This window comes from Bos javanicus, chromosome 7 (assembly GCF_032452875.1).
Source record: "Bos javanicus breed banteng chromosome 7, ARS-OSU_banteng_1.0, whole genome shotgun sequence".
Taxonomy (NCBI): Eukaryota; Metazoa; Chordata; class Mammalia; order Artiodactyla; family Bovidae; genus Bos; species Bos javanicus.
In genome coordinates this window covers 58076534-58098352 of record NC_083874.1, presented here as the reverse complement: position 1 = coordinate 58098352, position 21819 = coordinate 58076534, and the positions used below count along the sequence as shown (strand labels likewise).

Sequence of the window (21819 nt, the reverse complement as noted above, 5' to 3'; positions counted from 1 at the left end):
GCTCCCCAATAGCATCCAGCCCACTCTTAATGATAAATCTCGGTCTTTATCACCAGGGTTTTGCTTGATGCAAAAAAAGTGTTTTGCTTTTATCTGGTGACATCTTAATAAAGTAACAGTAGCTGAAAGTGAAGGCATTCTTACATAAATGGTTTCAAGAGACGATTTCAAGAGCTTGCACTATCGTAATATAGGTTATTTCAGTATTTTCTTTCTCTGTTTCTCCCTCATGTTCAAAGCACTGGCTCCTTGGTTCACAAGGTTTGATACAAAATAGGGGAGTCTGGAGACTTAGTGGTTAAGAGCTTGTTCTCTGGAGTCCGATTGCCTGACTTTAAGTCTCAGCTCTACCACTGATTAGCTGTACTACCTCAAAAAGGTGACTGATTCTGACTGTAAAGTTGGGATGATAATAGTGGTCTTCTCATGAGGTTGTTGGGAAGATCAAATGAAATAATGCTGTGGAAGACTTAACTCAGCATTTCACAGGAAGTATGTATCATCCAATTGTTGCTATTTGTCATGATCATATGCTCTGGCATCATTCTGCAAAACACACATGCCTGGACTTCTCTCTCCTAAGACCCCATTGCAGTGGGATGGGTGGGAGAGCCAGGTATCCAGGTTAAAAATAGTACCAAGAAACTCCACAGGTGATTCAGATGGGCAGCCAGGCATGGGATCCTTGACTTTAGCCTGAGTAGGTGTTCTAAGCCGACTCAGTCCTGAGACTGACTATGCTCATGTAGAAGTATTGGATTGGCCAAAGAGTTTGTTCAAGCTTTTCCATATGCGGGTACGGAAAAACCCGAACGAACTTTTTGGCTAACCCAGCAGAAGCTAGAGGATGCTTGAGAACCAAATGGTTCTAAAAGTGTGTGGTCCCCAGACCAGTAGCGTCAGGAACGTGATAGGGATGCAGCCTCCTGGGCCCTGCCCCCACCTACTGAATCAGGAACTCTGAGGGTGGAAGCCCTGTGTTTAAACAAGCTCCCCAGATGATTCTGACACCCAGTTCATTTTGAGATCATGCTTTTAAAAGAAGACCTGGCTTAGTAGAAAATCTTAACCACAGTTAGTACTCATTATATTTCTTTTGAATGTGGTTAAAAGAGTGTTAATTTTATCATATAAGTAGTATTTGAATTTGTATGATTAATTGCAATTTTCAAAAGGTTTTCATACCCTTTGGGCTAGTGAAGTCATCCCTATTTCAGAGAAGAGCTGTTTGTGGCTAAGTTCTCAGTGTTCAGAAGTAGCAGAGCTACTTAGGATCAGTAGCAGAACTTAGGATCTATCATGGTCTAGGACTCTTTTGCTGAGTTATGAATTGTCCAAAGACTTTTTGCACCGTATTGTAAGACCAAGATCTGAAGAAACTCAAAACACTGACTTCTGATTGGCTCAGGGTTCTCTCACCAGGATGCATAGTAAACGATTGGGAGGAATCATCTGAGGGCCAACATCTACTAGAAACTGCACCCTAGTGCCCTCAAGCTGAACGAGGAAAGCAGAGCCTCATGGAGCCTTTGCACCAGCCCGACATCTCAGCTCCAGGCCCAGGATGCTGCTGTACTTCCCTCGGCTCACCTTGGGGACCTTTCTGCCAAGTTCCCCTCTGTGCTGTGGAAATGAATCTGAGTTCTGGCTCACAGAGGAAGCTCTGGTTGCCCTACTAACGGAGGGACATAGAAATTGCTTTAGAGTGAGGGACCCCTCTGGCTTTCCCCATAAGTCCTGGTCCCGAGGGAGCCTTAGATCAGAGTTTCTCACCTTGGAACTGACTGAGAACTTGGACCTGATTATCTGTGTGGTGAAGGGCTGTCCTGTGCATGGTGGAATGCTTACTTGCATCCTTGGCCTCTATCCACCAGATGCCAAAAGCACTTCCCACTCCTGGCTGATATACTGACCATCAAAAATGTCTGCAGACATTGTCTCACCTCTGCAGGGAGAGACAGCAGAACAAAAGCATCCAGTTAGAAACACTGCTTTACTGTGAAGTTTTCAAGTACAAGGCCCAGAACTTCCTGATTGAGCACCCTAGGGAGCCATCTGCCTGTTCTTTTCAGCTCTGTACCTGGAGGCACAGAATCACATTAAAAGTTGGAGCTCACAGTATTGAGTCACTGGATTGAGTCATCACTGCAGTCATTATTTATACTCTTTCTTACTGTGCATGTGTCCAGCCTGAGGATGTTTCTCAACACAGCCCTCAAGGACACCATAACCAATTGGTTGGCATGGCTCCTAGCTTTCAAAAATTTCCGTAACTCAAAAATGGTGCCACAGTTTTCTAGGATTCTTATTAAAAATTTATATCCTTAGACACTAGCTGAGATTTATAAACCTGATTATCTGGGGCTAAGGTACAGTGTCCTACTGTGTGTGTGGGGTGTGTGTGTGTGTGTGTGTGTGGTATATGTGTGTGTGTCTGTTTATATATAAAAATGCTACACACTTGATTTTTAGGTACATTTTGGGACTCTGCAAAGAAGAACCTATTAAAGTAGCAGGCTCGGTTCTTCCTCACACCCCTAAACTGAGTTTTTGCCTTTCTCTGTTCCCTGTGACAAAGGGAGGGTATCAAGAAACCTAAATTATAGATAATGTGGTAATTGTCATTCTCTCAGATATACCAGGGAGACATTATTCTTCCTTTGTAGGCAGCACTTATTTCCTGAATAATTTAGAAAAAAAAATACAAGAATTTAGACACTATTGAACTGATAGAATTGGATGGAGTACTTAAGTTGGTAGGATATGGAAACCATATATCAGAACAGTTGGTTATGAGCCATCCAAGAGTTAATGCCATCTCAGGCTCTGAACTAGTGAGTGAGCCATTTAAGTAGGACAGTGTGCTCTAAATTAAAAAAAAAAAAAAATTAAGTCAAATTCTGATGTATAAGGAATGTTCATTCACACTGGAGAAGGACTCTCCATTTACAAAAGGATTTGGTTCCTTTAAATATCGGTCTTTTCTGATGAACATGAACCAGTATGACTCAGTAAGAGTAATACAAAGTTTCTCCCTGTTACTGATGGTACTGAATTTAAATATAAGCCACATGGTGTAATACACAGCTCACTTGGAGAAATGGGAATAGCAGGTATATCAGAGAGGAGCAGTTATCCTTGCAATTGCTAAATCCCCATGCAAGAGGCATACATGAGCCACCAGGAATTTCATGTCAGAGTATTGGGTTGGCCAAAAAGTTTATTTGGGTTTTTCCATTACATCTCAGGGAAAAAGCCAAAAGAACTTTTTGGCCAACCCAATAGTCAGTTGGGTTGGCCAACAATGCCTGAAAGCTAGGTTTTTCAAAACCTGGAAAAAAAAGACAGTAAATAACCTCAAAAATTTTTTTCCAGAAGAGATCCCTAGGACAATGCTTAGAGAATGACCCTCAATCTTGTGTGTTTGCATCTCTCTCTCATTCACATACCCAGTCCTTCCCAAGACAGTGTTTCTCTAATTGACTGCAATGATTCTCCAGTTGAGTTTAGGATGGGGGTAAAATACAGAAAAGCTCCTCTTAGGTCACTGTTCAAACCCCAAAGTTTAAGAGTGAAAAGTATCTTTGTAAATAGTACACCAGGTAACAGGGGTAGACAGGGAACCAGGCAGCATGGGCTGCTGGCTTGCAGTCCCTAAGCAGCGGAGCCACAGTCCAGCCAATAATAAAATGCCCTGAAAAAGGGGGCGTTAGCTTCCTACATGCATGAGGGAAAGGCAGAATAGGCCATTGAAAGTACAGTTACCTGAGAATTAAGGGTCAGACAAAATTGTTTAAACACAAGACCTAAGAAGTAGACGTGTACAATATTTGGTATATCCCTTTTGGAATCAAAATATCAATAATTCTTTAGTAAAGTCAAGTAAGGATCCAGCTTTCAGTGAATCTGTACCACCTGGGAAACCTTATCTACAATACTCAATTAATTTTTCCCAAGGGTAGTCTCTAAGGGTGTTTACACTTGAAGATTAATTTATTCCTGGATCTTTCTCCTAATCTACAAGCACCAAGTTGATAAGAAAATGAGAAAGAGAAAGACTTTGAATGAGAGCTGGATGACCTCATGGTAGAAATAAGATGAGGTCACACTGGAGATCCAAGTCTGGAATGTTCTCCAAATGGAAGGTGATTTTTGGAAAGGTTTTGGTTGATAGGATCAATGTCTCCTTTCAGGATCCTGACAAATATTCAAGCAATACACTGGGCACAGAGGCAAGCAGCTGAGAAAGAAGTGGGGACAGAACCCCAAACCAGGCTCTGTGTGACCAGTGCTCACCTTCCCAAGACTGTGTTGGGCACACAGGGCACCTTTTTCTATCATGTTGTGTAGAGGTGGCCTCTAGCGGCTGGGGTTGTGAAGAGGACAGCTGTGAAGCTCCACAGAGTTTATTCACACCAGCATGAGGGGGATCCTGCTTCCTACTGAAGGCAGAGATAGCTGGTGTTTTCATGAAAGTCACCTTCATGCTGTCTCACCAGTGCCCACATTTCTGAGTTTCAGAGAATCTGTTCCCAAATGTCAGAAGCAGTAAAGGGAAGGAAGAAATAAGGCGTTGGAAGAAAGTGGAAAAAATCTTTTTAGACAGTCCATAAATAAATAATGATGCTGAGCTTTGAAATTAGAGGTCAACAGAAAAGCATTTCTTGGCACTCAGAGCACACGTGGCAAACCAGGTTTTAAATGGAATTAGGTAAATAAATAATGAACCATGGATAGTCTGTGGAGTTTCAGCCCCACTTGTAAATCCCTTTTGTAAAAGTCAGATGAATACAGAGCTTAGCAGATTTAGGACTCCCTCACCCAGCAGCTCTCTGAAAATTTAACAAGGATCTTATTGCCTCTGTAACATTTATAACATGCAGGCTGTGTGTTCTACAACTCTGTACTGATGTACCAATAAATCCAAATGTCCATTAAAATAATATTAGGAGGAGATTATACACATTTAATCACTGTTGGTCAAAGCTTTTTCTACAGGACATCTTCAATCAGTGCTTCTTGAACTTCAGGTGTTCATTTTTCACCTTCATGGTCACTGCCTTATCCCTCTGGGTACCACATAGACCCTTACTTACTCTATAGGTTTCTTTAAATGGACTGATTTTTTGTTAACTGAAAATGGTTAAACAGAAAACTAAGTATCTCTTATATAAATGTAAAAATTTGCCCTGATGAGAAGAAAAGCCTAAAAGCAGACAAAATGAGAACAAAATAATGTCATGAATCTCTGCTGCTGCTAAGTCACTTCAGTCGTGTCTGACTCTGTGCGACCCCATAGACGGCAGCCCACCAGGCTCCCCTGTCCCTGGGATTCTCCAGGCAAGAACACTGGAGTGGGTTGCCATTTCCTTCTCCAACGCGTGAAAGTGAAGTCGCTCAGTCGTGTCCAACCCTCAGCGACCCCATGGACTGCAGCCTACCAGGCTCCTCGGTCCATGGGATTTTCCAGGCAAGAGTACTGGAGTGGCGTGCCACTGCCTTCTCCGCATGAATCTCTAAGTAGATACTATTGCCTACCGAATGCTCTATACTTGAGGTCTCTTCTGTCTTTATGGGAAAAAAAAAAGGAAGATAATTTCTATAGAGATATTAAGGCAAACTAGCACACCCACTCCAGTGTTCTTGCCTGGAGAATCCCAGGGATGGGGGAACCTGGTGGGCTGCCATCTATGGGGTCGCACAGAGTCGGACACGACTGAAATGACTTAGCAGCAGCAGCAGCAGCAGCACCCCCAAACTGGGGTGGTTTTCTTGAAGAAATAGGTAGAAATGGAAGAAAACTGAAAAGAGAACAACTTTTTCCTTATGTAAATTCAGGCTATTTATGGGTGTACTAGTGCAGTAGTCCCCAACCTTTTTGGCACCAGGGACCAGCTTTGTGGAAGACAGTTTTTCCATGGATCAGAGTGGGAGGTGATGGGGAGTAGCGGGGCAGTAATGTTTAGGTAGTAATGCAAGTGATGGAAATTGATGGGGAGCAGCAGATGAACCTTAACTAGCTGGCCAACCTCTCACCTCCTGCTTTGCAGCCTGGTTCCTAAAAGGCTGCGGATGGCTATTGGGCACCCCTGTACTAGTGTTCTATGCCACTGCAATAAGTGATAAAGTTCCCCCATATGGTCCGTCCCACCATTAAATAGAGTTTGTACCAACAATGCAACTGAACCAAGCAAGACACTTTTTCCACGTATAGTACTCCTCTGCTGGGGATAATCAATTTGTTGCACATGTGTATCAAGTGGTTGATTGCAAACAAATCATTTACTTACCATGTTCGTCAAGCAAAATATTGTCAGGTTTCATATCCCTAGGGGAGGAAAAAGAAAAGAGAAAGTAGCTCATAATAAAGCAGAACTATAGAGTCGGACCTAACTGAGCAACTGAGCAACAACACAGGATAAAGGTCGAAATTCTCAAGAATGGTGGCTAGGGTTGAAACAAGGTACTAGCCCTTCATCACAGTCTCACTGAATCCTCACAGTGAACTGAGATGATAACCAGTAATACCCCCAATTTCTAGATCAGAAAACTGAGGCTTAAAGAAATTAAGTCACTTAATCCAAGGTCACAGAGCTAGTAAACAGAAGGATTGGGCTCTGAACCTGGGTCTTTTTCATTCCAAAGCTCTCAGACCCTTAAGTTCTATAATGGGTTATAGCCGAGCATGTAAGTATTGCTCCACAGATCATACTGCATTTACACTGTCATAAGGCAGCGGTACTAATCGTCACTGCTGTCCGTGTAACTCTAGAGCTACACAGATGAAGTGAGTTTAAAGACCATGAGAAACAAAATGGTCTATGATGTGATTATACTTTTTTTTTTTTTAGAGAAATAATGGTTTGTTCATACTCTCTACCCCTTAGGTCTTAACAAAACATAAATTAATGGGTAGTAAGTCTTGACTGAGATGAAGCAGAGAGACACATTATGAAACTTCAGATTCCTGAATATAAATTGATGAAGATGCTAATGATATAATGCCTCTGATCTCTTCTAGTTTTTCACAAACCAAGAAAGAGGGATCCTATGTAACTCAAAAAATACCCCAGGCAGAACCTTTTCCATTACATTTTCAAAACTGCGATTATACTTTCAACTTGCAGAGATTAGAATCTTTCTTAGGATGATAATGCCTCTAGTGACTCAAAGAGTCTTATTCCCAGGGTTGGTAATTAAAGGATTTGGACCAGTCTTCCATGCACTGATAAGTTCCTTAAATCCACAGAAAGGAATACAACCCACCCTCATCCAATGAAATAGTTTTATGGTAGATACTCAGAAGTTTGATGGTAAATACTTAGAGGATTGATCTGTAGAATTTTAAAAGTCCTCAAGAAACAAATATTACTGTAAGCAGGGTCCTCAATGAGAGCACTGCTCTGCAGTTCATAACAGCCCTCCGTCTTCCACACTCCTGCTTTCACTGCCCTTCCCTAACAAACCATTAAAGCCCTTCAACCCAAATTCACAGAAGTCATTAGGGAAGAAATTCTGCAACAGGTTTGGGATTACATTCTTCAGCCTAGTCAAGAGGCTTTTATGTTTTTAGAATAAGGTGACCTGAGCCTTTGACAGACCAAGATTGTCAGAGTCCCCTTTTCTTGACACTATTAATGGATAACAAGCCTTTTACCTACAGAGAGAACCAAGTATGTGCCCCAGCCAACAGGCAGGTACATGGGTACTTTCATAAGGTTTAAATATCTTCTCATTTAGTTCATTAGTTTCTTAAAATTAGTTCTGGATTCATAAGTGATCATTTGTGGCTGTGGCAAATTTCTCTCTTCAGGGTACAATTTATTAGAAACACAGAGCAGGAGGGGGTTTCAAATTGGAAGTTTCTCTGGCTAAAGTCTCAATATTTCAGACCCCATCCCGTCCCCTCTGATGGATTTCATTTCAAAAATTATCAAGTCTAAATGCATTCACATAAAATAAAGGCCCTCTTAGTCTGACTCCTGGGCGACAGCCACGTGCAGTACACGGAGTCTCCTAAATGCTCCCCCCATCCCTTCACCTTCTGTTGTTCCTTTGTGCGAATCAGAGCCTTGACCTGCTACACCCAGAAAATGCAGATTCATCTCTCACCACATAGCTCAGATGCCACTTCCTGCAGGGAGCCTTTCCTGATTTTCCATTTCTGAGTCAGTGGCCCCTCCGACATGCTCTGCATGGTATACTTCTTCCATCATAACATTTATCACACTTCTATTAATTTTTTTCTCCAATTGGATCATGAACTCCTTGATGGCAGGGGCAGCTTCTTGATTAATATATGAACCAGGATATACAAGAGCACTATAGGGCACCATCAAACACTCTGCAGCTTAAAGCTCAAGGTGAACCAGGCATTAGGCTCTTGCCACCTCTTTCAGACTGGCATCAGCGAGCATCAGGTAGTGTTTACCAGATGAGGAGGAGGCTCTGATGAACCCTGCCAGGAAGGGAGAGGCAGGATGAACATAATGATTTCGTGGTCTGCATTTATGAGGGTTTGCTGGGAGGAATGAACTGCTATGGGTTTGTCACTTTATGGGCCTTCTATTAAATTTATAGGCATCATTAAAAAAAAAACTGTTATAGCCACACTTTGTTATATACACTACTTTCCTCAGAAACTAGCTTAAAGAACAGCACAAAGATCAGAGAGGTCATATTTTAAAGGTGGTATGTCCTACTTCAATCTGATGTTCATTTACTCATCAAATATTTGTCTACTTTGATAAGTCACTGTGTTAGAATATGGGAAATAGATACATGAGATCTAGTTGCCCCAGGAACGGAGAGGGTAAGAAAGGTTCATGAGGAACCTTGTCAAAGGGATTCGAAGTGGTAAAGAGGTATGTTTACTACTAACTTTAGAGAAAGGATATTTTCTCATATCCTTTCTCTGTAGAAATGGGAAAGTAGACTTTTAACAGAAAAATAAAGTATATAAGCAGAGATTCTGAGTACACAGGTTTTCTCAAAAGTGATGAAATAACCTCTAAATCACTAAGGGTGAAGAGCAGTGTGATAAGACTGTTTATTCATGTAGCAGGAGAAAGGAAATGAAAATAAACCCAGGTGCTGTATTAAAATTTCTTCTAGAACAAGGTGAGACTTTCTAGTTCAGAAATGCAGCACCACCTTTTATCTTTTTCATCTTTTCCAATAATCCTGAATGGTTTCCTTCATTTAAGGCAATCTATAAGATGGTTTAACTGGGTAATTACCAAAACTGGCTATTCCTAAAGTTACCCAGGCAAGCTGAAAATATGCACCCTGATTATTTCTTCACTCCCATCTCCTTGATCATTCTTCTGCCGTCACTACAGCCTACCCCCTGTGCAGCATGACCTGTCTCATATACCTTTTATTGCCAACCCTGACATTCTAGACTAATAATAAATGAAATTTTCTGCCTGATGTTCCCATCTGTATGTTTAGCAGCCATGATAAATATAAATATATGTCCTAAAGAGACCCTTTGATATCCATCACATCCAACACAAACACCAAAACCCTCTTATCCCCAAGGCCCTTAGCCCAGTATACCATACCAATATTCTCCCATTATAAAAACAAAAACCTTGGGAGATCATTATTATTTCTTCTTTTTCTCTTAACTCATAATACCAGCCCCTCAGCAGCCTTGATAACTTGACCTATAAAATACAGTTATCTAAGACACTATGATGGTTCTTCAAAAAAAAATAAACATGAAATTAATACTCGATCCAGTAATTCTGTTTCTGGGTATATACCCCAAAGAAGTGAAAGCAGGTATTTGAACAGATATTTGTAAAAAATAAAATAAAATGCTGATGTTTTCGAACATGGATGAACCTTGAAGACATTATGCTAAGTGAAATATGCGAGGCACAAAAGAGCAATTATTGTATGATTCCTCTTATAGGAAATCCTTAGATTGAATAGTCAAATTCACAGAGACAGAGAACTTAATAATGGTTCCCAAGGACTGAGCGAAAGAAGGATGGATGATTTATTGTTTAATGTTTATAGAGTTTCAGTTTGAGATGAAGAAAAAGTTCTGGAGATGGACAGTGGTGATGGTGGCATAACAGTGTAAATGTACCTAATGTACTTTTTCACTTACATACGGTTACAGTGATAAATTTTATGTGATGTATATTTTACTACAGTGAAATACACACACACACACACACACACCCCCAAAAGAATCACCATCTTCAGAACCAGCACCATCATCTTTTAGTGGAAATTTGTAATAGTGCCTTGTTCCTGCTTCTCCTCTTGTTCCCTGACAATCCATTATCCACACAGCACCCAGGGTGGGGGTTTTCATTACACACACCTTCCCTGCCTAAAGTCCTCCACTGGCTCCTAACCCACGTGGGATAAAATCTGAACCATTTACCCCTGGCCTTATATGACCTGCAGATGCTCTAGTCCTACAGAACCCTGAGCTACATCTCATAGCATCCTCTCCCTGCCACACACCATGTTCCAGCCACACTGGTCTTCTGGTCTCCTTCAAACATTGCCCCCTCTACCTACAATCCTGTCCCCCTGCATGGCTTGTTTCTTCTTGCCATTCAGATCTCAGCTAAAATATCACATCCTCCAAGAAGTTTCCTGACCACTCATCTCCATCTTCATCTCTTCCCCTCCATCTTCTTTTCAGTACAACACTATCATTATGTATTTTTTCTTATTTGTTCATTATTTGTTCCCCCCCCACCCCTCTGAATGTAATTTCTCAGAGAAAGGACATCTTTTCTGTACTGTACTGTTCAGTGCTGTAGCTTCCAAGCTCATCAAAGTGCCCAGAATAAAGTTAGTGCTTGAATAAATATTTGTCAGAAAAATGAGTGCATCTGATCCCTTGGCATCTCCAACTTCTGGAATAATAAGCCACGTCTTTCTTTTTCTTCTAAGAAGATAAAAACAAAAGCAAACAAAAACAAAAGAACAATAACTACAACAGCAACAAAAGACCCTCCATCTATGCCCGTCTTAGTTGCTCAGTCATGTCTGACTCTATGCGACTCCTTGGACTGTAGCCCGCCAGCCTCCTCTGTCTATGAAATTCTCCAGGCAAGAATATTGGTTTCCTCTTCCATCTATGCCAGATGCACTGTATTTGCTGTTGGCAACTGAAAAACCAGTCATTTGGGGAGTGCTGAAGTGCGCTGAAGTGCTGAAGGAACACACACATTCTGTAGAAAGTTCTCATTGCATCTTGACTTGATGAAACAGAACAGGCCAGGTCCAGCTGAATCAGCTGATTCCTACTGTGGGGACTATAAACAGAAGAGTGGAAATGCAGTGCTCCCTATGGCAGGGTTCAAAGCGGAACTGATATGTCTGCTGTTCTCACTTGAATGACTTTAACAACACATTAGCAGGACTTAATAGGCTAATTACATCCCTTCACTGAGCCTACCCTGGAATCAAGTTGCTCACCCTGCAATATGACATGGGGTATTGTGAGAAGACAGAAGAGGAAAATCTGTGTATCCAAACCAAACTCAACTCCTTCAGTGTCCCACAGCTTTCTGAAAGGTTCATGGTTTGGATTTAAATCTTCGTTACATAATGTTCTCTTAGACTGGGTACTCTCCAAGTTCTTGAGAGAGGAAAGTATTATATGTATAATATTTTATTTATATATATTTATATAATATCATACAATATTGTATTTGTTGTGCCTGTAATATATTAATTATGGTGTTTCATGAAGGCTATTGGTCACATAAATAGACCCATATTAAGAAAAGAGATAGGAATACCAGACCACCTGATCTGCCTCTTGAGAAATTTATATGCAGATCAGGAAGCAACAGTTAGAACTGGACATGGAACAACAGACTGATTCCAAATAGGAAAAGGAGTATGTCAAGGCTGTATATTGTCACTCTGTTTATTTAACTTATATGCAGAGTACATCATGAGAAATGCTGGACTGGAAGAAACACAAGCTGGAATCAAGATTGCCGGGAGAAATATCAATAACCTCAGATATGCAGATGACACCACCCTTATGGCAGAAAGTGAAGAGGAACTCAAAAGCCTCTTGATGAAAGTGAAAGTGGAGACTGAAAAAGTTGGCTTAAAGCTCAACATTCAGAAAACGAAGATCATGGCATCCAGTCCCATCACTTCATGGGAAATAGATGGGGAAACAGTGGAAACAGTGTCAGGCTTTGTTTTTCTTGGCTCCAAAATCACTGCAGATGGTGATTGCAGCCATGAAATTAAAAGATGCTTGCTCCTTGGAAGGAAAGTTATGACCAACCTAGATAGCATATTCAAAAGCAGAGACATTACTTTGCCAACAAAGGTTCGTCTAGTCAAGGCTATGGTTTTTCCTGTGGTCATGTATGGATGTGAGAGTTGGACTGTGAAGAAGGCTGAGCGCCAAAGAATTGATGCTTTTGAATTGTGATGTTGGAGAAGAGTCTTGAGAGTCCCTTGGACTGCAAGGAGATCCAACCAGTCCATTCTGAAGGAGACCAGCCCTGGGATTTCTTTGAAAGGAATGATGCTAAAGCTGAAACTCCAGTACTTTGGCCACCTCATGCGAAGAGTTGACTCATTGGAAAAGACTCTGATGCTGGGAGGGATTGGGGGCAAGAGGAGAAGGGGATGGCAGAGGATGAGATGGCTGGATGGCATCCCTGACTCGATGGACATGAGTCTGAGTGAACTCCGGGAGTTGCTGATGGACAGGGAGGCCTGGCATGCTGCGATTCATGGGGTCGCAAAGAGTCAGACATGACTGAGCGACTGATCTGATCTGATCTGATCTGAAGAAAAGAGAGGGGTGGGGGTATGAGAGTGTTATGGGAAATTGTGAGCAAAATTACATAATTTAGAGCAGAAGGCAGAAGTGAAAAGCTCCCAGGATTGGATTATTAAAAACCAATTATCATCTTCCAACTTTCTGACCAACTGGTTGCTTCAACTGAGAAATAATTGACATATACTTATTTCAGATGACTAATTCTTTTTGTTGTTCAATTCTAGCCTTTCCCACAGTTTGTTCAAGGGAATATTAGTTACAGAAGCCATTACAAGGAAATGAAGTAAAGGGACTGAAGGCTTTCAGACTGTGCTGGTAAAGGGCTTCCACACCCAAGGGGAAAGATTGATTAGTAATGCCTGCTTGGCCACAGGAAGAGGTGTTTGAGGCTAGTCCATAATAATGTTTCAAACTGATGTACTTCCCATGAGTTATGAGAGTGGTTAGAGTTAATATTTATTGTTCATGCTGCAGCAGGCACATGGCAGGCACTTGAGAGACAACACTGATCTTACAACAATAATATCCATAACTTAGATATTATACCCATTTTTGCAAATGAAGAAGGGGGAGTTCAGAGATGGCTCAAGATTAAAAGTAAGACAGAACTTGAATTATAATCAAAGATTGAGAGGTGCAATCTTAGTTTATATTACAAATATTCATATCTTACTCCCTTTCAGCAGAGAATGTCCTAACATACCCAGGGGTCTGAGGTGTTGTTAAAATTGGTCTGCATCAAGTTTAATTTTTTTCATAATTTCTATTATATGTATATGATAGATTTGCACCCTACTCTATAATATTAATATATCCATATCTCTTTTAATATAAAAATAAAATTCTATCTTTCTTGTTCTGGATAAATCTATTGTTTAAGGAAGATGAATCCCCAACAGTACAACAGTACAGACACTCCAGTTCGAGAAGTATGGCCATGTACCACCATCCCAGAAACTTGGGATTTTTAACCACTTTGTAGTCTTTGAAGGCAGAATGTTTAGATGACAAGGCTTCCTGCCTTACAGTTTGCATTAGTCAGCAGTGCTCTTTATTACCAATGTTTTCTTTAATTTGGACTCACATAGCTAGAATCTTAAGTAACATGTATGCATTCTGCACCCAAGGAGGCAAGAACACAGAGTAACTGTCACTCAGCCACAGAGACTAGCCTGAACTCAGGTCTCCTGGGTCTTCCACTCAAACCCAGGAAATCTTAAGTAAGGAAATGTACTAGTTAGAGGAAGGAAAAGAGTCTACAAATAAGAGGAACCAGAAAGGAACAAGATCAGTTGTGGTCCATTGTTGATAACAAATAAAGTCTGTCATCTGAATGCTGGGGGAGGCACATAAGCAGAACCTAAGAGACCCCTGTAGGGTCAGGAGTTAGCACTTTAGCTGCTGGATCAAGGGAGTTTGTGGGTGAGAGGATAGAAGACAGGACAAGCTCAGGCAGCAGCTCCCTATCAACACCTACACTGAAATACAAGAATTTTAGTAGTTTTATAATGGGTATGGCTGTACCAGTATACAGACTAAATATGAGTCATGTATATGGTATATGGTATTGTACTATGTAATCGTGTATGTATGGGTGTGTGTGTGTATAGAATAAAGTTGGTAACAGTCCCAATCACAAATTGTTCTATCCATCTATCCATCATCAGGCATTACTAGGTTTATTTGGGAAGCAGTAGAACCTAGATGTTGAGAATGTGTGCTCTGGAGTCAGATGACCCAGTTTCAAATCTCAGCTGAAAATTTGCTAGTTCTGGGACCTTGGGCAAGTTATAACTTTTTACAATGTACATTATGATTGCCTTCGTAACATGCATTCTTCATTCTCTTAATCATTTCAGTTCATTTGTGTATTTAACCTCTCTGCCACACACACACATATACTGTAGTCCCTTTGTTTTGGGGAAATCTATCCCATGCTTGACTTCAGGAGACAGTTCTATGACTCAGGGCTAAGCTACTGACAGTTATGCCACTTCACAGTCCTGGTTATTGGTTCAGGAGTGGGCTGTAACCCTATTTAAGCCACTGAGCAGGCAGAAGAGTTATGCTATAGGCCTCTGAGGAAGAAACATCTTTGCTGTTCTGGAGAAAGCTTCCAGAAGGTGTGTGATTCATCGAATTTAAAGGAGTTAGCATGGAGTCCAAGGCTGAGGTGTTGGATCAAGACAGCCTACGAGTCTGGCCTTCACCTGGACTTTGAAGTGTCATAAGATAGTAAATCCCCTTCATTGTTTAGTCTCATGTGAATTAGCTTTCTATTGAGACTAGAAACATGTTTGCAGTAAGCTTCTGAGACTCAGCTCTCCTGAATCTGTAAATTGAGGACAGTAATAGTGTCTGCTTTATAGAGCCATTGTGAAGCTTTAGTGAGATGGCACATGCAAAACTTTTAGTTTAGTATCTGACAAATAGTAATTGTTCAACTAACTTTCAGAAAACATTGAACAAATAATTGGGAAGTATTAATGTAGCAAGGGCCAGATAGTAAGAAACTAATGTTTAACTGATGCAAAAAGCCAACTCATTGGAAAAGACCCTGATGCTTTCAAGCTGAAAGACTGAAAGCAAAAGGAGAGGGGGCAGCGGAGGATGAGATGGTTGGATGGCATCACTGATGCGATGCACATGAATTGAGCAAACTCTGGGAGATGGTCAAGGACAGGGGAGCCTGGAGTGCTGCAGTCCAAGAGGTCACGAAGAGTCAGATGTAACTTCATGACTGAACAACAACAAATATCTTCTTACTTTTATCATCAATAAAAACGCTATTTTTAAAAAAGTGCTAACTGAGGAGATCAAACTAGTCAGTCCTAAAGGAAATCAATCCTGACTTCACTGGAAGGACTGATGCTGAAGCTGAAGCTCTAATACTTTGGCCACTGATACGAAGAGCTGACTCATTAGAAAAGACCCTGATGCTGGGAAAGATCGAAGGCAGGAGGAGAAGGAGACGACAGAGGTTAAGATGGTTGGATGGCATCACCGACTCAATGGACATGAGTTTGAGCAAGCTCTGGGAGATGGTGAAGGACAGGGAAGCCTGGCATGCTGCAGTCCATGGGATGGCAAAGAGTCGGACACGACTGAGCCACTGAACAACAACCACCACCAGCCTAATAGCTAGAACACGTGATTTCTTGTCTTAGCCTTGTCTCTGATTTGCTTTGTGACCTTCATATCACTTGCTTCTCTGGGCCACGGTTTTAACATCTGTTCCGGGGTTGACAAACTATGGCCTGTGGCCGAAATGTAGCACATCATGAGTTTTTTGTATGGTTATAAGCTATAAAGGGACTTTACATTTCTAAATGATTGGAAAATCAAAGATGAATGCCATTTTATGACACAAAGAATCATGTGAAATTCAGATTTCAGTATCTGAAGGTTTTATTGCACCACAATCAGGTTCTATGCTTCCATGTTATCTGTGGCTGCCTCCACTCTTCAGTGGCAGAGTTGATGGGTTGGGACCGACTGCGCAGCCTATAAAGTGTAAAACATTCTCTATCTAGCCTTTTATAGAAAAAGTACGCTGATCCCTTCCCTACAGAGGGAGCAAGTTGAACTAATAATCTCCAGGCTCTTTTCTGCCTTGATATCTAGCGTAGCTAGTGAGGCCCATTCTCTATCATTTGCATTTTTATTGTCTTATTACCCACTATCAATGCCCTATCCTTATCTCCAAACTGATAACAAATTCAAGTAAGTCTCCTTTAAAAACCGGCTCTGTATATTCACTAAGGCACAAATAAGAAATAACCTTGAACTAGAGCACTTACTTGAACACGGTAAGAGGACCTGCCCTCGGCTCAGCTCTCCTGTGGCTTTTTCTACCTCTCTGTCCCCTTTCTCACGTATTCTGACCACAGAGGACTCTGTTCTACTACAGGATGTAACAAACTTCCACCTTAGAGCTCAAATGCCACCTACTGGCGAGGCTTCTTCCAGCATGATGCTAAAGTCACCCAGTATCCCCAAACCTGTATGCTTTTCCTTAGATCTTTATTTCCCATACCGCATTCAACAAACACTGAACCTAACATGGTCATTTGTATCTCTGTTCTTTGTTTATGTTTCTGTATTACATTTTTTGTCCATCTCCTCAACCAAACTATAAGCTCTGAGGGGACAGAAACCATGATTCTATGCTTCAAAAACTCTTCACACTGAGTAAAGTCAGACAGACAAGACAAGTATCACATGATATCACTTATAGGTGGACTCTAAAACAAATACAGGTGAACTTACTGACAAAACAGAAACAGATTCACAGATAAAGAGTCTGTCTATACTTAGACTCTAAAGTGGAAGTCTGTTACATCCTGGAGCAGAACAGAGGCCTTTGTGATTAGAACATATGAGAAAGGGGAGAGAGTGGTTGAAGCAGCAGCAAGAGAGCTGAGCAGAGGCCAGGTCAGTCTTACCAAACTTATGGTTACAATAGGGAAAAGAGGAAGGGATAAATTGGGAGCTTGGGTTTAATATATACACACAACTATATATAGAATAGATAACCAACAAGGACCTACTGTATAGCATAGGGAACTATATACAATATCTTCTAATAATCAATAATGGAAAAGAATCTGAGAAAGAATATATATGTATAAATACCTGAATCACTTTACTGTACACCCAAAACTAATGCAACATCACTGTAAATCAACTATACTTCAGTAAAATGTCAACAACAATACACATGTGAATAAACAAATAACATAGTTAATGAATTAAAAAAACTCCATTCAAGAGCTGTTTGCCTGGCACATGAATAAGTCATCAATACTATGTGTTAAATGACTAACCCTGAAAGAATGATGCTTTTAGCTTTGGGCTAAAATGTATGCTAGGCAAAGTAAAATTTAATTTGGACCAAGGCATGGGTTGCATATTAACAAAACTCAACCTTAGAGAAACTTAAAAGCTCGGCACAGGCAAGTTAAATGTTGACCTGTAAACAAGCAGTTCTTGGACTTTTTCACATGGCTTTTCACAAATGAGTGCCCTCGTATGAGAAACACAGTTTCAAAGCACCTTTCAGAACTGCCTGACAGGCAGCACAAAACAGGCAGAGTCTCCTGTTTTCACAATGTGTAACTGATGCTCATTCATTATTCGGTAGCTCGGGAGCAGGTGCTGAACAGAACACATCAACCTAATACCCTCATTACCACACTACCGTTTTGTTTTTGAGGCTCAAGTAGCCCTTCTGCTGTGGGAGTTAGGAAGCAAAGACTTGCAGAAGGCTTGTAAACTCCTGAAAAGAAGATTCACCAAAACAAAAAGGAAGGGCATTTTCTTAACCAGGCCACAGAAAATGGCAGCCGGAAGCCAAACTATCATCCCACTGCCGTGAACAAAATATTATCAACATACCGAGAGGAAGAAAGGCAACATCACACAGAGCAGGAGTAATACAGGAATCAGACAATCTGTAATTATTTTTAGACTTTTAATTTTCTCATATACTGGACGTGCTGCTTTGGTAAATCAGAAAAGGTTGAACTTCATCTAGAGATATTTAAGTGCAAAACAAAACCCCATGGGCTAGAGACACGTTATTAAAAAGCCAGAGATATCCGAAATATCTCTCACGAAATCAGAAATATGGGAGTAAGCAGAGATAGTCTCTGGGCAACGTAAAATAGGTTACCATATACGAAAGCTAATGAATTTGACTTATCGAATTTCCCTCTTAGGTTACTGCACTTTTATAAACAGTTCTAACAAGTTTTGTTATCTGGTCTCCCATCCCATAATATATTTGGAGCAGCAGGAGGGAAGCAGAAGCTTCTCTGAGTAGCATGTGCTAGAGAAGCAAAGGTTGACATTTTAGCCTCTAAGGAAACTGTAAAAACACACTGTATTCGTTTGCTAGGGCTGCTGTAACAAAGCACTGCAAAATAGGTGGCTTAAGAAAAAACAAATATATTGTCTCATGGTTCTGGAGGCTGGAAGTCTGAAATCAAGGTGTCATCAGGTCCTCCTCCTTCTGAAACCTGTACATGAGGGAACTTCCTCACTTCTTCTTGGCTTGTGGGCAATCTTTAACCTTCCTGGGCTTATAGACATATCATTCCCGTCCTTCATCTTCACATGGAGTTCTCCCTGTGCCTCTTCACATCATCTTCCTTTTCTGTGTGTGTCTATCTCTATGTCCACATTTCCCCTTTTGATAACACAAGTTACATTAGGGTCCACCCTCATGAACTCATTTTTACTTGATTACCTCTGTGCTTATGTACTCAGTCGCTCAGTCATGTCTGACTCTTTGTGACTCCCTGGACTGTAGGCCACCAGGCTCCTCTGTCCATGGGATTTCCCAGGCAAGAATACTGGAGTAGGTTGCCATTTCCTCTTCCAGGAGATCTTCCTGACCAAGGGGTTCTAACCCACATCTCTTGCATCTTCTGCATTGGCAGGCAGATTCTTTACCACTGAGCCACCTGGGAAGATAAAGACCCTATTTCCTAATAAGGTCACCTGCTGAGATACTGGGGATTAGGATTTCAACATACCTTTTGTGTGTGTGTTGGTGGGCAGGGGGAGGGACACACAACTCAACCCATAACACGTACCAACTAAAAATACGTGTCTAAACAAATGTTAGTTGCTATTGGATGGGAAATGAAAGTCGCTCAGTCCTGTCTGACTCTGCGACCCCATGGACTATACAGTCCATGGAATTCTCCAGGCCAGAATACTGCAGTGGGTAGCTTTTCCCTTCTCAGGGGATCTGCCTAACCCAGGGATCGAACCTAGGTCTCCCACACTGCACGCAGATTATTTACCAGCTGAGCCACAAGAGAAGCCTAGGAATTCTTGAGTGGGTAGACTATCTCTTCTCCAGCAGATCTTCCTAGCCCAGGAATCGAACTGGGGTCTCCTGCATTGCAGGTAGATTCTTTACCCACTGAGCTATCAGGGAAGCCCTGCTATTGGCTAAATAGCACTAAATAGCTCATCTGATTTTGAAGAGGTCTATCATGTTTATAAGAATGAAACTAAAAGAGCCTATATTAAGATCAAGGCCTTTGAATCAGATAATCCTATGTTTGAATCTGGCTTTAGTATACCAACTGCATGGTACTGGGCAAGGCACTTAACCCTGTCATGGTACTGCTGACTATCAGGGTGTGCAAAATGCTAGTTAGCACAGTGCCTAGTTCTTGATACATACACAGTGAATGATAGCTCTTCTTAAGCCATTAAGAAAATGAGACATGTCATTGCAGTATAAATTAAATGGTGAGCAGAGAGTAGTAACAGAGAAGGCAATGGCACCCCACTCCAGTACTCTTGCCTGGAAAATCCCATGGACGGAGAAGCCTGGTAGGCTGCAGTCCATGGGGTCGCTAAGAGTCGGACACGACTGAGTGACTTCACTTTCACTTTTCACTTTCATGCATTGGAGGAGGAAATGGCAACCCACTCCAGTGTTCTTGCCTGGAGAATCCCAGGGACGGCGGGGCCTGGTGGGGTGCCGTCGATGGGGTCTCACAGAGTCGGACATGACTGAAGCAACTTAGCAGCAGCAGCAGCAGAGAGTAGTAAACACCCTTAGGAATTAGAAAAGCCTCTCTCCAGATGACTCATTCCCACAGGCTTCAGAAAGCTGGGGTGTCACTGTGCTGGTAAGTTCACTCATCAGAAGCTCATCTGTAACTCAGTGATCATTGACTAAAATGATTAGCTGCAGAAAGATGTTATTTTTCCTATGAATGATCATCCCTAGGAATAAAATGTGACTTCCAAGATGCTGCAGTGTGTATAAGTCAGACAAAAAGGTGAAACCTCAGCCTTGAAGGTCTCTGCCAATGAAAACAAAGAATTCTGGTTCACAACTGAATTGCAAAAAGGTCTTGATTATTCTTTTTTTAATTAATTAATTTTTAAATTGAAGGATAATTGCTTTACAGAATTGTGTTGGTTTCTGCCAAACATCAACATGAATCAGCCATAGGTATACATATTTCCGCTCCCTCTTGAACATCCCTCCCACCTCCCTCCCCATGCCACCCCTCTAGGTTGTTACAGAGCCTCAGTTTCAGTTCCCTGCATCATACATCAAATTCCCATTGGCTATCTGTTTTACATATGGTAATGTAAGTTTCCATATTACTCTTTCCATACATCACACTCTCTCCTTCCTCCCCCTCTCCCTGTGTCCATAAATCTGTTCCCTATGTCTGTGTCTCCATTGTTGCCCTGCAAATAATTTCATCAGTAGGTCTTGATTATTAAATGTGCTAAAAGGTGATTATTTCACTTCACTGTCATATGCTGTTTGGACAGTTCATTTTGGTCATGGGGCCTTCTTGGGGAGAAGTGGGTGTGCAGTAGAGAGCTGCAAATCAAGGAAGTTATACTTTGAAGAGCATCATCCTATCAGGGCTGAGAGGAAATCATCCTAGACTCTTAGATATGAAAGAACCATTCCTGTTCATTTGGTCAGACCTCCTTATCACCTCCTTGACAGAGATGTTCAAGGCTGTGTTTAAGGTTATAGCCTGGAAGAGGGCATGGCAACCCACTCCTGTATTCTTGCCTGGAGAATCCATGGACAGAGGAGCCAGGTGGGCTACAGTCCATGGGGTTGCAAAGAGTCGGACACAACTGAACGACTTTCCATTTCACTTTAAGTTCATAGAGGGTATTGATGTTAGAGTCTGGTGTAAGACAACTTCATTAGAGGAAGTGTGGTGGACAGACTTTCTGGTGTTTCCCACAGTCCCCACCTCCTGGTGTTCATGTCTTATATCATCCTCACCCCTGAGTGTGGGCTAACTGTATGGCTTGCTTCTAACAGACATTGTACAGCAAAAAGTGATGGGGTCTTGCTCTTCTGATTGTGTTATGTTACATAGTTTAATTCAATAAAATGGACTCTGTCTTGCTAGCAGACTCACTCTAGAGTCTTGGTCTCCTCACTGAATTTGAAGAAACAGCCTGAGTCCTACAGGTTACACAAGGCAATGAGTTCTGCCAACATCCTGACTGAACGT

At 41.5% G+C, this 21819-nt stretch overlaps 1 protein-coding gene across 1 annotated transcript in view; it reads right to left on the bottom strand.

Annotated features, from left to right (window-relative positions):
• STK32A (serine/threonine kinase 32A) overlaps positions 1-21819 on the bottom strand; it is a 137859-nt gene that overhangs the window by 39884 nt on the left and 76156 nt on the right. The window contains exon 6 of the mRNA XM_061423904.1: positions 6291-6328. Within this exon, the coding sequence (XP_061279888.1) occupies positions 6291-6328 (38 nt within the window). The remainder of the gene's footprint in view (positions 1-6290; positions 6329-21819) is intronic.